This window comes from Corvus cornix, chromosome 6, assembly GCF_000738735.6.
Source record: "Corvus cornix cornix isolate S_Up_H32 chromosome 6, ASM73873v5, whole genome shotgun sequence".
Taxonomy (NCBI): domain Eukaryota; kingdom Metazoa; phylum Chordata; class Aves; order Passeriformes; family Corvidae; genus Corvus; species Corvus cornix.
Genome location: NC_046336.1, coordinates 11,399,108 through 11,416,467, shown reverse-complemented (window position 1 = coordinate 11,416,467; position 17,360 = coordinate 11,399,108). Strand labels below are relative to the sequence as shown.

The following is a 17,360-nucleotide window of genomic DNA, read 5'->3' as shown; positions in this document are numbered from 1 at the left end:
AGTTCCAATTTCTCTCTGCCAGATTCAGGGACTTCTTACGTCTGACAGTGTGTTTATGATACTGAAGCACTAGAGTCCATGACTAGTGACTCATTTTTGGGCTCTTACTGAGTGGTGTATTTGGCTGATGGCATAGAGTAAACAAAAGTAGGGTGAGGTTTCTAACCAAATTGGGGAGAGGGTCTGCATCACTAGACTGTTCAGGAAGGAGGGTCTGAACTGTGTTTGTTTGCCATCAGTAAAAAAAAGCAGAGGGAATGTCTTCATTGCTGAACTGGAAATGAAGCACTGTCTGGCAAAGGTCTTGGTGGGAGTTTTCTCAGGGGTTGCAACAAGAAGTGCAAGTGTGCCATACTAAGTATTAATTACATGGAGATTCCAATGTGCAAAATAAATGGTAATTTCCCAGCATGATTTTCTCTCTCCTCTATTTTCTGTTGATTAGTATAATAAATTCTATTTGGGAATTAATAATTAGTCACTTGAGAAGTCAAAGTGACCCCAAAAATCTTGGCTTTGGAGTTGCTACCTCCCAGCTGAAGTTCAGTCTGCCAGTCTTAAGCCTGTCTCCCTCTCTGTTCAAGCCTGAAGGACATGCTTGGATGCACTTAGGAGGGTGTAGAGAATCACTCAAGTAACTGGCCTGTTCTTGGTTTGATGTGCCAATACATGATGGTTGTCACTGTCTGCCCTTCAGCATGTTCACAAGAATTTCTCAGGAAACTGCTCCTCTGCAGATTACTGGTGTGAGGCAGGTCTGTGTGGGGTGCAGGTTGTGTCAAGGGCCCAAGCTGCCCTTGTGAAGAGAAGTTGCTCAGCTTGCCAGCCAAAGGCTTCAACTAGGAAGCATTCAATTTTTTTTTGTTGTTTTTTTTAAGCATCTTGGAGAATAAATTCTGTTAATGGTGTGTGTATTGTGATGACAAGATCTTATCTGCACTATGGCAGAGGGACCAAAGGACATCTGGGTACTGCTGAATGGGCATCACTGGAATCTGAAGATGCATGAAGAAGCAGCTGCCTGAGGATATCCTGGTGTCCAAAGGTGTAAGCCTTGCTGTAAGGACAGCATTTGTTGTATTTATTTACATCTGGCTTTCTGGATCCAAAATCATTCCAGGCCGTTCATGGAAGTACTAAACGTAGGGTTTAGTACTCCCTTGTCTGGATTCAACCTGTTCTAAGTTCCCACTGAACTATCCAGGAGGCATTTCAAAGCATGCAACAAAATCCCATTTAGAGCCTGTCTAGAAACCTCGGTGTGAAAATCGCTGCCTCTTTATCTTCCTTGTAAGGTTGCAACTATGATATTAGCTTGTGACAGCAATTATTGATGGTGTCATTAAGGATGAGATAGAATTCCTGGAAATGCATTTAATATTTTCCCCTTTTTTGCTGCAGGGACACTGATCAGTGGTGGCAGAATGAGATGTAAAAAAACCAAAAAGAGACAGAGAGAAGGTGGGGGGTTAAAGAAACCCATGTTTATCGTTTGCCCTCATCCACGAGGAAGGGAGAATAATTCATGAAAAGCTTTGTGTACTAGAGCTATTAAAGTGCAGTTTTTGCAAAATAATGACTTGTAGAAAAACCCTATTGTTTTTTATTTTCTCTATTTTCAGCATCAGTTGTGTAAAGTATGGACAAAGAAATAACCCCTTTAGAAAGCACTCCCAATGTGCTGTTACAATTGGCTTGGAAAGACAGCTGCTATTTCACCACGCAGCTCTGATTATTACAAACACATTGTTTTAAAGCTTAGCAGCTGTGTAATAGTACATGATGCATATGTACACGATGTTATATCTCTTTCTGTGTCCCCTCTTTCAGTAATCACTGCACTTAAGGCTCAGTATGAACTTTATTGATCCATGATTGTAGCTCGTTAACACGGACCTATTCTCTTGCATCTGAGTCAAGGACAAATAAATATTTGTGTCTGAAATGGACTCTGGGGGAAGGTTTTTTTTGTCTGCATGGACTGTGATTAATATAGGCACACATCAGAGGGGTTAAAGAGGTATTGGGAGAGGGAGGGTTGAGGTGAAATGAACTGGGGGAAGCTTGGTTAAGTTCAGCAGATTTCCTGTAGTGGGAGATCCTCTCACCAGTTTCTATTTGCAACTGGCTAAGTGATGCAGGTTCACTGTGGTGCTTATTTAAAAGTGGGTGATGCAGGATGTTCTGAGGAACATGCTGTACTGTATTGAGGCTTCCAGTTTTGGATGGGATGAGTATTTGCTTTTGGACATATAATAGCTGAGGGCCTAATGGTAGAACATGAGCAATCTGCAGCATACTTAAGGCAGTGGTGTGAATCCAGCAGGTCCAGATGCCCTCCCAGGGACCCTTTGTAGGCACAAAGGTGGGGGAAGAAAATTCATCAGTTCTGAGCCACTGGCCACTCATCACTGCCCTGATTCTTTGAAATAAGCTGCAGAGATGAACCACTTTTCCTACAGGTTATTATGCTCAGGGTGTCCATGTGCTGCTCACTGATGTATCAGCCATGACTAAATGCTTATGTTAGAAATCCTGGCAACATGTGAATCTCCTTCTTTTGTACCCATATTTCATTTTCTCCACTGTCTTCAGAGTAAATAAAACCTGCAGGGGTGTGCTCAGACAAGTCTGCAGACCTGCCTCTGCACCAAGTGGTTGATCAGACCTCTGTTTACTGCAGGGGGTTTATTATCAGAGCATTCCTATTCAGCCTGCAGGAAGATTCATTTCCAGAATGTTAAAGCTGATGTTAAAACAAACCACGTGCCTTCTGGTAAGACAGCTAAAAGGGATAAGGAAATGGCCAGTGATGAGTTGCTACTATTTCCTAATTAATCACAGACTCTTGCAATTTACCTGCTAAAAGATGGGCAACCCTTTATGCTGACATTATCCGTAGGGGACTTAATGGTCCCTTCCAGGAGTGTAATATCATGCTTCATTTTGTCATTGGCTTTTGAAGTATCAGGTTGAGCAGAATGAAGAAAAAAAAAGCCATTTCTTTCCTGGTCTAAATAATGTCACTGGAACAACTTAAGTGCCACAGCTTTAAAACCTGCCAGGGGCTCTGAATGAATCATGCTAGGTTAGAGCACAATTAAAGATACACTTCACAATGTATTGAATTTGGGTCTAATTTCTTGGTTTTTAGGCATGGATCCATGCACAGTGCTGTCAGTAACATGAGCAACAGTTGGTTGATCACTAGGCAGATACCCTGAGTTAGACTGGAGCCCAAGTTCAAGTGGAAAGCATGGCCAAAGGCCCAAAATATACAGTCATAGACTTGAATGCTTGGATAGACAAGCACATTGATGGAGTCTGGGCTCTGTCATAGCACAGGGCACACGACCTCACACAGCTCAATCCATGTCCATGGACAGGAAAGTGTGGATCTCCATTTACAGTTTCAAATGTCTTCCTCGATGTGAACCTTTGTGGGAGATGCTGTACTCGTACCTAGGTGGTTGGAACAGCAGCAAAATTTGCCCTCCTGTGTAAAAACCACATAGGAAGCCTGTGGCAAAGTAGGAACCTTGCAGGTCTCCTAAGGTACCTTCCAATGCCTTTAGTACAACAGAATTATTTTTTCAGTGAACCTTGGAGTCTGCACGTGGATTGTTTGTGTTTGAGCCTTTCTGTGATTAAATCCAAAGACGTAAAGAAAATCCATGGTGTGTTTAGGAAAAGGACTTTAGCATCTTGGATCATTCTCCTTTCATTTGCCTTGATAATATGCAGAGTACTTAGCTCTTAATAAAGTTAATTTAGATAAAAGTCAAGACTTCGTGAGTAAGAACCACCTTTTTAGCATGCTACTTAGGAGTAAAGGCATAGGGATATTTATCCTTATGTGTTTTGGGTTCTAAACAAAAATATTCCTCAAGAGGGAATATCTGCAGTGTAGTACTGGAGCCAATTCTCAGTTTGAACAAGTTTAAGTTGGATCTTTCTGACTATTTCTTGAGTCAAGCTATCAAACTGGAGAGATGACTGGTCTCTTCCAGTGCTTCAGTTTTTTTCTTTGTGTGTCAGCCTCCCTTGAGAGTTTGAAGGGGATGTGCATTTCCTTGTACTCCGTTTACTATTCCTTCATTAAAAAGACAATCTCTCAGCAATCTCCTGGGGGACTTGCTGATGCTGATTGACTTTTCCAGCTGTTCCCACTTTATTGATCTTCTGTCTGAAAAAATTCCAACAGGTTTATTCTCCCAAAGGCAAAATGTTTTGTGTTAGATGAGCTTCTGAGGGCTGAGTGCAAAAAAAAGATGATAGGAAAAGGAGGCTTTTCTGGGGTGAAATTATGCCTGAACCAACGTGGTGGTTTGAAAGATATTAGGCAGTGAGGTTTTAGGGCATGGTAGAGTGGGAGTGATCAGCTGTGTGCTTTCTGAGCTACCCACAACTGGCAAACGTTTGGTGGGGAAGAGCCCTGTGCATCACAGTAATTTATTAAACTTGGTGATAACCTGCGAGCTCACCTTTTTGGAGAGTGTGTATTGATGCAAGCTGAGACCTCAGTGTCTGCATTTTGAAAAAGTGGTAACTGGAGTGCAGGTTGTTAATCCTTGTGCTCAGGGAATGGATAAGGCTCGCACTTGACCAGTGCTGCTGTGAAATACCTACCTGCAGTGCAGCACTGGATTTAGGAGAGGTGTAATCCAGCTGCTGATCTGACTGTTGCCCAAGCCAAGAAACCGGGTGACAGTTCTCTTTCATTTTTGCACTTATATCCCTGTCCCTATATCTCTCAACCAAAATTCTTCACTCTGAGAAACTAGGAGAGGATATAGTGTCATGATGTGACTGTCTGGATGAGAAAGGACCAGAGTCATTTGGGAACATTCAGAACAACCCTAGCTTCTTGCCCGGGGAGCCAGTTGTGTAACCAGGTCACCCTGCAAAGCAAGTGGTGCAGCCTACAGAAGAGCATTGTCAGCTGTATAATCTGGCCTGGGAGCTCCTTCTGTCTGAAGAATTATGATGTCTCTGTTATGCAGTGCTCAAAAATATTATTTAAAAAGGCTTGGAGGGTTTGCAGACCCTGTCATGGATATTCCAGTGGTAATTGGAATGGATAAGCTCTGAAGGATTCAGGAATGTGATGATTTTATGTCTTATATATTTATTTCTCATATTGAAAGACAGCTTGTGCTGAAGTCTGTTCTGGTGGGAATATGACACCACAAAATACCTGTTGAGAGCAATATTAGGCTGAGATTTGTGTTCTTTTATGGCTCCAAATTCTGTTTTCTTCTTTAGAAAATGAAATTTGCATGATTGCTTTGTCTTGTACATGCAAGTTTAAACTTCAAAGATTTTCAGAAATGCAGAATTCTCACAAATGCAAAATCGTGAAATGCTTGCAAAATGCATTACATCCTCTCATTAAGGTTATTAGCCTTTATGTTTATAGATATACACGGATGTAGTGGCTCCTGAGCTTTATTGTGTAGATTTGTGTAAATCTGCCAATTTCATTCATTCACTTGTATGTGATAGGGCCATATTGATTTTAACTAATTGGGGATCTGATGCTGTCTTACTAGTTCTGGAAAAGTATCATGTAGAGGCTCTCAGTTGTGCTGTGACTGGACGTAAAGATGTGTTCTGAGGTCTGGAAGGTTCTTCTTGCATTGCCAGTCCCCAGCTGTCTCAGGTGGCTGCATCTCATGAGCTTTGGATTTTTTAATTTTGGGAACAGTAAGAGTCAGTTTTTCCCCAGGAAGCTAAGTTAATGTGAAACTGAGTGCTAAGGAGCCTTGCCTGAGGTCAGGCAGGACTCTGTGGTATTTATGTTCAGATTGTGTGGGTGTGCTGCTGGGGACAGTAACCTTTGTGGGTCACAAGTAGGGGTAGGCATAAGGCTTGTGGGAGAGGGGTCAGCTGAGGTAGGGACTGGAAGGAACTGCAGGCTGACTGTAAAAGTTGGTTTGGGAATTGTCTGCAATTTTTAATATCTGTGTCTAAGGAACTGGACTAAACTATCTTTATCACTGCCCTCTTTTTTTAATTACATCAGTTTTGCAAAGATTTGCTGATGGTTTGAAAAATTTAATATTCCTTGTGTTATTTTAGAGATGACTCAGGTTTATCTGAATGTCCCCGCAGTACTGCCTACCCCTGATTCCAAAACAGTCAGACAGTGTCAGAGGCAAGTTTTGGGTAAATCATCTTCCCAGGGAGCATGAGGGGACACATGTGTGCATCCCCAGCTGGGAAACTGAGATTCGAGCCACCTGTCCCCCTGTTTTAGCATGGTGAGCTCCTGTCTGGGTAGTTTGTATGACCCAGAGTGTGCTTTTTTTCTGAGAGGCTGGAAGAAATTCTCTGTCATCCACATCCAGCACAAAAATACAGAATTGAGCAAGGAAGCAGTTCCACAGTCTCTCCTTGACATTTTGTTCAAGACACATTTAAGAGAAGTTCCAGTTTAAATATGCATGGAATAGCATAGATGTTAAATGGAACTTCTGGAGCTGCTTCACAAAATCCTACATTCAAAGCACTTCCTTTTGCTATAAAATAATGCAAATTAAAATGATTAGCTACTTCAGAGAATCGTTAGAGAAGCATTTTTAGCTATAGTAATAAAAGTAGAAAAGGGCCTGGGAAGGGCCTTGTTTCTAATTAATTATCTAATTAATATCTGATTAATTAATGAGCCTTTGTCATCAAAGCTGTCTTTTATCTTTGAGGCTATTAAAGTGTCCTCTAGACCAAATTTCTTGAATATGTGTTGATAAGGCCATCTTTGCTGAGTCAGTCAAGTGCTTGGAATCAAATCAATATGCTGCCTTATCAGGGATGCATAAAACACCTCTTTGGAAAATTAGAATACATCAGAATCAAGAACACGATAAATATGTCAGATCTTTTAGACAGTACAAATGGAAAATGAGTAATGATGAAGTGTAGTTCTTCAGAGCTGTAAAAGAGTAATGCTCTTACATAGACTTTACAGTAGTGAAATGACCAGAGCAGGAAAAGTAGAAGCCCTTGGAAGGTCAGACTCTCTAAGCTCCAGGTTGCCCCCATTTCAAGGAAGCTGAACTCTGTCTTGGGCTGTGTCTGCAGGGATGTGGTGTCCTAATCTCACGTGATGAGGTTCTGTGAGGTACCTTTTCCACCAGCAGGCATCAGCTTTTCCTGGCCTCAACAAGGATTGCCATTTCATCAGTGGTGTGATGGGACAAGCGTGCAATGAAGGGAAGGGCTTATCCCAGCTTTTGAGAAGAAGCCATTTCACATTTTATCAGGTCTCTGTTTATATTCTTTATGCTGCCAGCAACTCTTGGGAAATCCATATCATATTTCTCTGCTTATCTCTGCTCGCTTCACTTTGTAATGCGATAAATTGTGTAAGTCACAGTGGAGTCCTGATACCATTTGGCACCTGCTTCTAGAAGTAATTCTCATATGTATCCAGAATAATAACATTTAAAATGTAGATCTTTTGATCTCATCTCAGCAAGGATGGCTGAGGTCCTTCCCCTTAATTTTTACTGCCAGCTCAGTGCATGCAATTTTCTAACCCATTTATGGTGAGCTACACCTTGTTTTCTGCTAGTTGTGTGTTGGTTGCTTTGGTCTCTTTTTTACACTGAAGGGTGGAAGACACCTTAGCAGAGCAATATATCCTCATCTATTTTAGGGAGAATAAATCATGCTCTGAGTTTTACAGTCTTTGTATATAGGTAGAAAAAAAATACGGATGGGCTTGCAAACTAGAGCTATCTGGTTTGTAGGTGGCTAAATTTAAGATGAAATAAATGGGCATGGTAGAGAGAAGATGGAATCTTACAAATGGAGGAGTAGAGTAATTTCAACTTCACAGAAGGAGGCACCAATCTTTGTTGCTTTTGTGCCTGCTTATTGTGGGCTATTCAGCAGCAGAATGTAAAGTGAAGCTCAGTAACCACTACACCTGCAGCCTTCTTCCTCTGATCAGGTTCCCAGCTTCTCTGAAAGGATTCTTTGCTATGGGCTTTCATAGTACAGGCTCTTGCCTGCCATCAGGTGTTAGGATCCATCAGTTTTGCTTCAGAGTAGAGTTTGCCATCCTTGGGTAGAAGCAAGATGTTGAGACAGCTTCAGAGCTGCCTTTAGCCAGATTTGTGTCCCACAGTGGCTGAGGTGCAGTGCCATTAAAAGTCCTAGAGCAGGGAATGCCACTCTGGTACTCCAGGTGGTTTTTTTTGGTTGATCTGCTTACTCCTAGTTCTGCTTTTTGAAGCGTACCTTACGTTTTCTGCCATTCTACCCATTTCCTGCAATTCCCTTGCCCTCCCTCTTCTTGTCTGAAAACACCACCTTGTTTGGGTGGTTCTACAGAGTACTTTAGATTTGAAACTGCTTCTACCTTTCCACAGAAATGGTGTATCTGGAGGTAAGGGTGCAGAAAAGAGCAGGGATTGGGGAAGGACACCCTGTTTTCTGATGGTGAATGCTGTTTAGGCACCCTGTGGCATGTTCTGGGCAGCCAGTGATTGCTGGGGATATCCAAAGCACCACTGTGTTCCTACAGGAGAAGTACAAGCACCATGCAAACGTGGCTTTCAAGTTAGTCCCCACCATCCCTGTAGGGTTAATACACAAAAACTGCATCTCTGTAGACTGTTCATGCCCATCTGAGTAGTCAGCTCTGGCAGGAAATGACTGCTGTGAGCAGTCCCCCAGCCCTGTGGTGGTGATCAAATGAAATGCTGATGAACAGTCAGCCACTAAAAAATGTGACTGATATTCGTAACTCCTGTGTTTTATTAGCCATAAATCCAGAGGTGGAATATTCTGTATCCTTTTGTTCAACCTCTGAGACACCCAGTGTCCTCCCAAAGGCTTGTATTGAATAAACAAGAGAGGACACCTTTCCTGCAAAAAAAAAAAAAAAAAAGAGAAGAATCTGGGGAAAAAAAAAAAAAAAAAAAAAAGAGGAAGCCAGTGTTCCTAGTTATCTCTTCTCACCTTCATTTTGAACTGTGAATCACAATGACTAGGGCATCATGGCAGCTCATTTTTCCTTGCCTGTCTCCACTCTACATTGTAGATGGATTATCAACAAAGGTGATCTTCAAGTCTTTCTGGTGTTTGGTGATGGGAATCACCATTAATCAAAAAAGAAAGGGGGTGAAGGAAGGGTGCTGGGATCATAATAGTAATTGAGGTGGTTATTCTACTGTTTACATGACATGCAAACTAAAAGGAAAAAAAAATTTTTTTCAAGAGAAATTACCAAAACGATGATCTGCTTGAACTCCTTTTTCCCCAGTGGGATCTCTGGTTTTAGACACTTCTGAAACTTAATGGAACTGAAAGTCCACTAGAACTGATGGGTTATAGTTCCAGAAGTATTGAGAATGTAAAGCTTTGTGTATGAGGGCAGAAAATGGTTTTATTTAGACTGTGTTAAATACTCTGAGTCTATGCTGATATACTTGGTTGGGGGTTTTTTGCAGGAAGATCTTCCTGTTAAAGATTGGTCCCTGAGACATCCATGACAAAAGATGTAACTGGACTAGTAAAACCAGTCATAGAATGATCAGAGTCATGAATAGCTTGTACAAGGAGTGGCTGAATAAACAGAGAGTCTTGAGACTGGAAAAAAAAGATCTATGGAGAATATGACAATCAGTGACATCACAAATGGCAGCATGGGGCTCCATGGTTTTGTACTTGTTAAGTGGTAGCAGTTAAAACAAAAGGGAGTCTCTCTTCATACAGCACAGAGCTGTGGTGTTTACTACCATGTGACAGCAAAGTTGCCAAAAGTTTCCCTGTGAGATTAGACAGATTTATGGAACAAAAAGCCCACTGATGGCTCTTGCATGCAAGGGCATCATCTTCAATTTAGGAAGTCTGTGATATTGCTGTAGGCTGGGACATTACACCAGAAAGCAGCACCACATGCTTGCTTGGTTTCTGTTCACTTCCCCAGACTTTGATTGTGGCCCTTAGTTTCCTTTAGTGGGATGGAGGCAAAGAGAGGCAGTTCTTTCTGCTTGCTATTGTAAAATATTCTGGCTTTATATTTATTGCAGTCACTAAACTCATGGTTGGGCAAAAACAAGCTCTCAGCAAATGTTTTGGTCTCTTAAGTGGCAGACTCACAGACTACACATTCTGGAACTTCCTTGGTTAGTAAACAGGTTTAGCTCCACAGGGCTTCTGTGGATACTTCTGTTGTAAAATGTCCACATCCAGACTTATGTCAGCTCCAGACAGGGAAGGACTAAGAATTAGATTGTGTTTGTTACCTCCATTGATGCCATTTTTGATGCTATCAGATAACAGTACCAGTGGTGTCCTGGCTGTGGGGTTAGCAGGTCCTTTGCCATGGTCTACTTACATTTTTTTTTTTTTTTTTTTTTTTTGGTCTGTTGTTTTTTGTTTAGTTTGGACTTTTTTCATTTGCAGGTTTTGTTGGTTTTTTTTTTTTTGTGTTTTTCTTGTTGTTGTATCGGGTTTTTCTGTTGGTTTTGTTTTGTTTTGAATTTTATTTTATTTTGTCAGCAAAAGTGTCTGTGTGTGTGACCAGGTCAACCAGACAGCCTTGCAGTGGTAGTAGTGGATCTTTCTGGGCACTGCCTCACTGGACTCTGACTCAGGAGGGGTCTTTTCTCAATGTGTCATATCTTCAGAAAGGCCTTTATCTCAGGGAGGTTAATTTGAGGGGGAGGAAGTGGAAGGGAAAGGAGGAAACATTCCACAAGTGATGGAAGACTGGCTGCCTGAGTTCCTGTGTTGTGCAGTTGAGTTCTTTGTAGTGTATTAATATGTGAGCTGTGTTTGAATGTTTTCCTGCAGCTGGATGTTCAGAGAGATGTGCCTCCTCTCATGTTTCATGGGATTTAGTTTTATGCTGCAGCTTTTCTCAGAGCCCTCATAATTGCTTTCCTTTTGCTGGTTCTTGATTTTCATGAAACTTGTAGAAACTTTGTTCCTCTTGGGTTTTTGTTTTCCTGCCAAACTGGGAGAAAATTGGCCAATGAGTAAGAGCAAGAAGTTGTTTGGGGGGTATGGAGAGACAAGCATGCTGCAGGCAGACAGTTTGCAGGCCCATGAGAAGTGAAGCAAATATTAATCTGGCATCTTCCTGTTGCTCTCTGAAGTGCACAGAGAGTTGGGATATTCTTCTGCTCATTTAAGCAGAGCTGTGCCTCCACACAGTTCTCAGTGTGGGGCTGCAGGTATGTGTAGTGGGACTCTGGTCTGGAGATGAATGCAACAGCTTTAGAAAAAGCTTAGAAAATGGCTGAAAATCTAAAATCAAAAGCATGATGGCTTCTTCTCCACACAGAGGGAGAGTCACAGGCACAGAGGAGAAACCCCCTGACAGGAGGGTTGGTGGAGGAGGTTGACTTTTTCATCCCAGTTATTCAGTGCCAGCATTTGCAGCTCTTTTTCTCTGAGAGACTGACACGTTTTATAGCCTATCTCCATAGCTGAATAGCTGAGACTTCAAACAAACCAACCTGCCTTTCTCTGTCTGACAGAGCCCTGAGATGGAAAGTGTCACAGAGGAGAACTCCTCTAAAAGCTATTCACAGGGCATTCTTTCTACCTCTACTTCATATCTCTGTGACTGAGCAAGTCTTACACGATAAGAAGTCTGCTGGCTCAGGCCAGTTTGTTGGATTCACAGAGAAGCTCAGGCTCAGATTTAGAGGAACAAGATGGATTTTGTAAGCTTGTGGTGCACTGAGTTATGACCAGGTTTTGTATAGAGAAGCTTCTCTGCCTGGGTGTATCCCATGCACCTTGCTCTGCCAGACTGGGGGACACTGCAGCAATGGGTTAAACACATCACAGCCTGTCATGGGAGGGCAATGGAGTCAAGAAGATGGGGGTTTTTTCCCCAACTGTTTAAAACAGAATATAATTATGGGAAAAGTTGTAGTATCCCAATAAAGCACTACATTATAAACCTTGCTTTTACAAATGCAATATGCAGAATTTGGTGAGGAGCAAAAGTCTGATGCAGCCTAGACCCTCAAGGTCATCATCAGAAACAGGGCCAAACCCATATTATTCCAGACATGTGGGACAAAACGCATGGACTGAGTTTTTACAGGATTGTTAAATATGACCAGAGTCCATTCCACATCACAGAATTAATTAGGTTGGAACAGACCTCTGACATCATCGAGTCCAGCCTATGACCCAACACCACCACATCAACTACACCATGACACTGAGTGCCACCACGTCCAATCTCTTTTTGAGCACCTTCAGGGATGGTGACTCCAACATGGCAGTCTGTTCCAATGTATAGTCAGTCTTTTTGTGAAGAAATTCCTCTGGATATCCAGCCTGAACCTCCCATGACACAGCTAGAGGCCATGTCCTCTTGTCCTGTCATTTGTTACCTGGGAGAAGAGGTTGACCTCCAGCTCACTACACCCTCCTTTCAGGGAGTTGTAGAGAGTGATGAGGTTACCCCTGACCTCTTTTTCTCCAGGCTGAATAACCCCAGCTCCCTCAGCCAGTCCTCACAGGACTTCTGCTCTAGACCCTTCCCCAGCTCTGTTGCTCTTCTCTGGACACACTGCAGCACCTCAGTGACTTTCTTGTAGTGAGGGGCCCAGAACTGGACACAGCACTGGAGGTGTGGCCTCATCAGTGCTGAGTGCAGGGGAAGAATCACTGTAGCATTCCTAGTCCTGCATTGTAAGAGTTTCTGTGCTCTCAGCAGTGCATTGAGGTGCGTTTTAAGAAAGCATTGCTAAAAACACTTTCATGTATGCGCGTGTGTGTGGTTAGAAGCCATATGCAAATATCAGCTTGACACTGAAGGCAGTAACAACCTTCCAAGGTGATGAGATTCCAGGGATGGCTTCAATGGAGCAACCCAGGGAAGAATCAGGTGGGCAGGATCAGTTTGCCATTAAAAGCCCAAACAAAGTTAAGGCAGGCATTTGGGGTGTTACTCATGGCAACCGCCTTTTATATCACTGAGTCTTTTGTCATTTTGATGTAACTACAACATTTCTTCCCCTCCACTACTTTAGTAATGTGCTTTGAAGGGGATCATATTGTAACCAGAGGAATGGGAGATAATATGGTATCCAGTCTGCTTGTAGTGTCAAACAACTGTATGAGGTATGGGCTAGCTAATTTGGAATTAGAAGTAATTAGTAAAGGAGAGGGGTTCAAGTTAAGGTTAAAAGTTGACTCAAGACTTTTCTGTTCCACGTGTGGATCACATATCTTTAAATGTTCAGGCTTGGGTAGCTAAAATTAGCAGCCAGCTTTTTTTTTTTTTTTTTTTTTTTTTAAAATGCTTGTTTTCAAATTAGGCAATTTGGTGGTGGAGTTGAGCCTTACACTAGATGATTGCAGAAGCTGAAATGGCTGATTGTAGATGCCTGCTTTTGAAAAAATGAACCATTAGCTCTGCAAGCTTTCAGGTTCTTCATCTCTAGAATAGAGATAGTATTTCCCAGTATGGCTTTCGGGACTTTGTTAGTTTGAATGGACTAGCATGAGACAAGAGCTTTGGATTTTTGGCTAGAAAAAGTGCTATGCAAATACAATATATTATTGTGGTATCCTTTGAGACATTTCTGTGAAGCCAGTGGTGACTGTCACGATAATAAAGAAAGCCTCAGAGAAGCTAACGAAATAATGATCCTTCTTCCTTTCTAGCTATCCTTTGAAAGGGCAAATGCAATGAATGATAATGGTTTAATGAGAAAGAGTCATTAGGGCATCCAGCCTGCATCTTTAGAAGTGCAAAGCATTTTGGGAGATCTTAAAATTGCTCAGAGAACAAACCCAAAGTAGCTCTGTCAGAATATTAAACTGTTATTTGTATTCTCTTTTAATGCTGATTGAAACCAGTGATCTCTTTCACTGCCTGGTGGCTGGTACGTGTGTAGTCACAAAGTGGCTTGTTCGTAGCTGCAGTGCTGCTGGAAGGGTAAGATCAGGGAAGCAGCTCTGCTTGCCCTCTCTCTGTTATCCTCTGCTTAGAGCTTAGTGTTACTTGAGGATTCCTGACCTGTTGAATTTGCATTTATAGGAGGCCTCATGTACTGGAAGTAATTGTCCTGGATTATTCAGTTTCATTAATAAAGCTGCTTCAGTTCCAAGATTGGTTGGAGAGGGAAGGCCGCTACTTTTTGTTTGTTTGTTTGTTTCTTTGTTTGGTATTGGTACCTAGTGAGACAAGAGCTTCAGATACTTTGGCTGGGAAAATTCTATGAAAATACAGTACATTATTGTCATATTCTTTGGGGTATCTGTGTGAAGCCCAGCGGGTGATACTACTATGTATTAGTACAGAAGAGTGGTAAGTAAGTGCAAATGGAGCTAGTATTAGCTCTGGTTTTGTATTAAAGAGTTATCCAAAGCACAAGGAAGTTGTTTAAGACTTGAAGCACCCTCACTGCCAACTGTTCAAAGGAGAAAGGTTGGCTCAACCCGTTTAAAGAAAGAATGACTTTACAAAGTATTTAGAAATTGTCCTGAAGGAGGCACTGAAGGAAGTGTGTTGGAGCCACATCAATGACAAAGCAAGCTTTTGACTTCATGATTCCTACTACTTGGAAGCCTGAAACCAGCTGGCTGGTTTTGTGGCTTAGCCCTTTTGGTGTCACTCTGGACTCCTCTAGCAGCAAGGAGAGCAGCAGAGCTGGGTGCAGGCTCTGGCATTGCTCAGTTTCTGTAGCCACATGAGTTGTACTGTTCATTGTGATGCCAGAAGTGGCTTTGGGCCATTTCTCTGTCAGACAGGCAAGGAGCAGAGGATTGGTCTCGGGCAGAACCATAAAGCTGCAAATGCTAGAGGCTTGTTGAACTTAGGAAACCAAATTACTAGAGCTAGTTACTGGTAAAGGCACTGAATTGCTGCATGTTCTCTGATCATCTGTCCAGTAAAAAGCATGATTAGAGAGGAGGGCTGGGACCATGGATTCTCATCCTAATAACATTGTAGGTATGTCCAGATAGGCTTTTTGTGAGGGCCTTGTCCATCTACAGCGGGTTGTGTTTGCTCTGTCCCTATGACAGAAACTGTGCAGGGTTGGGAGCCAGGCTCTCCCCACTGTTTGCATGGGGTAGGGGGGCTTGTCAGGCAGGGTCTGACACCCCTCTCTGGTGCTGAGCACTCTTCAGGTGTGGGATCCTGTACAATGTAGCTGTTGGGTTGTTCTGGTAGGAAAAATCTTGTTTGTTAGGAAAACAAAGTATGAAAACAGTAGAGAAACAAGCAGGGCAAGGTGAGATATCAAACATGCCCACAAATGAGGAGGAGGACACTACAGAAAACCCTCTGTGACGAAGCAGCCCTTTTCACCAGTCACGAATAGGTAATACCACCCCCAGATCATCTGCTCCTCTGGGTGGGATTTGCTGGTGTAGGGGCCTGAATCTGTCTCTGTAACTCAGAAAAATTAAATGCCTGGCACAAAGTAGGATGGGGGTGACTGAGGACTCAAGATGCCAGTTTAGGCACATTTTTATCTAGACATGAGTTCAGCTGTTACAATTCTGAGCCACATTTGGATCCCCATCTTCAAGTCAAAAATCAGCCTACCTAAATAAAACTGTTGTTAATGGGTTTAATTTGGATTCTTATGTTGGATTTTTCTGGAAAGAGAAAGGCTAAGGCTGCTGCTGATATCAGAGTCCTCTTATGTGTAGATTTCGTTTGCAATCCCACACTGGCACATGAGGGCAGTGTCCCCAAAGTCCACCTTCATGGGTGCACCACAGCTCCCCAGATGCATAGGATCAATGAATGCAGAGACAGACCCTGCCCCAAAGAACTGAAGTTTCCTTCTCTTTTCTGCTGGCCATCCTGAATGTAACACAAAAGCTTGTGTTTTAAGCATAATAATGCTCCAGGCTGTAACTTTGAGCATCTGTTCACAGTCATTCCCTTCCCCTGAGCTCTAATAACCACATAAACTCTTTTTGTCTCCTCTTTTCTCCAGGTCAACAGACTATGGCACTACCTATGAAAAGCTAAATGACAAAGTGGGCCTGAAGACTGTGCTAAGCTACCTATATGTCAGTCCCACCAACAAGAAGAAGGTAAGGGAGAGCCATCAAACTGGTAGCCATAGAAACAAAATTACTGCATTCTGAGAGGAATTATGATCCTAAAGTGAAATCTCTTGGTAATTCACAAGAGCTTGAATTGGTGTCTGAGTTGCACTGGTGGAATTCCATGGAATCCCGTAGAACTGATCCTGTTTTATGGCGATGAAGCGCTTAGTTCCCTGCTGAATGTGCTAGAGAAATAAAGGTTGGTTTTATTTGCTTCTGACTGTTACAACTTTATAAAGAACTCAACAAATATTTCTGGGTTTCTTGCTTACACTGGCTTTGGCTATTACACATCTCCCTGCCTTGCGTCTCCATATTATTAGAAATACTGAGTAAAAGGCATTTATTTCTGCCTTTGACTCTTTTTCCCCACATTTGGAGGTAAAGATGTAAATGACATTTTCTTTGGTTGCATCATGTAAGGGGGCTGAAAGCAGAATATGCCTGTGAGAGTGGGTGGAAGACCTACAATTTGATTTGGTTGTGTAGGAGAGAAGATGAGGTCACAGCTTTCCAACCCCCTGCTCACTCTTCCCACATGATGCAATTAGGGCTGCAGCTGGCTCACACAGCACAGCCCAGGAGCTACTCCTCAGTGCCGTTTTGGTTTAAAATTATTGCCTGTGTTGATTCAGGGGAGGCAGTGGGACAAAGATGCTTTCAGCTACCCACAGAAATCAGTGTGGGAAGGCTGCAGCACAAAGCTAATTGCTGACAGTGAAGTTGTGTTTGGACAGTGTAGAGGCCCAGTGCAACATATTTGGCTTGATCACTTCCAAACTGTCCATACCCTGTCTCCATCAAAAGATAGTAAGTTGCTACTTGTACTGTTCTTATTATTACTGTTGTGTTTTCCATCACTGCTCAGTCTACAGATGTTTTGGGACTGATGTTTATTTCAGTGTGTGCAACCATGAGGCAGATACAGCTCTGGTTAGTATGTGTGTTTGGATGTACAGGGAAGAGGAAGAATGCAATGGTCAGAGTTCAGCTTATATTTTTCTTGGTGCAGAAGCTGAACTATTGTGACAACTACCTTGACTTTTCTTTTTTTTTTTTTCACTTTTTTTGTTTCCTGAGCAAAACAGATTAGGATGTTTTGTAGTGAGTTTTCCTGGCTGTCACACCCCTCCTATATCCAATATGGGGGGCACTGAGGAGTTAATTCTTCTTTATTCTGTTTCCAAAGCAACTCTGCCCACCTAAAAGCACCGTCAATATGCTCAGTTACAAATCCTACGTCACTGGTGTAAAGACTCCCTCACAAATCAGAGTACGAGGATATATTATTATCTTCTAGCAATTTC

The 17,360-nt window shown here is 42.4% G+C and overlaps 1 protein-coding gene across 1 annotated transcript in view; it reads left to right on the top strand.

The window, feature by feature from the left end:
• Positions 1-17,360, top strand: part of SORCS3 (sortilin related VPS10 domain containing receptor 3) — a 276,531-nt gene that overhangs the window by 114,507 nt on the left and 144,664 nt on the right. Inside the window, 1 exon segment of the mRNA XM_039553918.1 lies at positions 15,939-16,038. Coding sequence (XP_039409852.1) covers positions 15,939-16,038 — 100 coding nt within the window.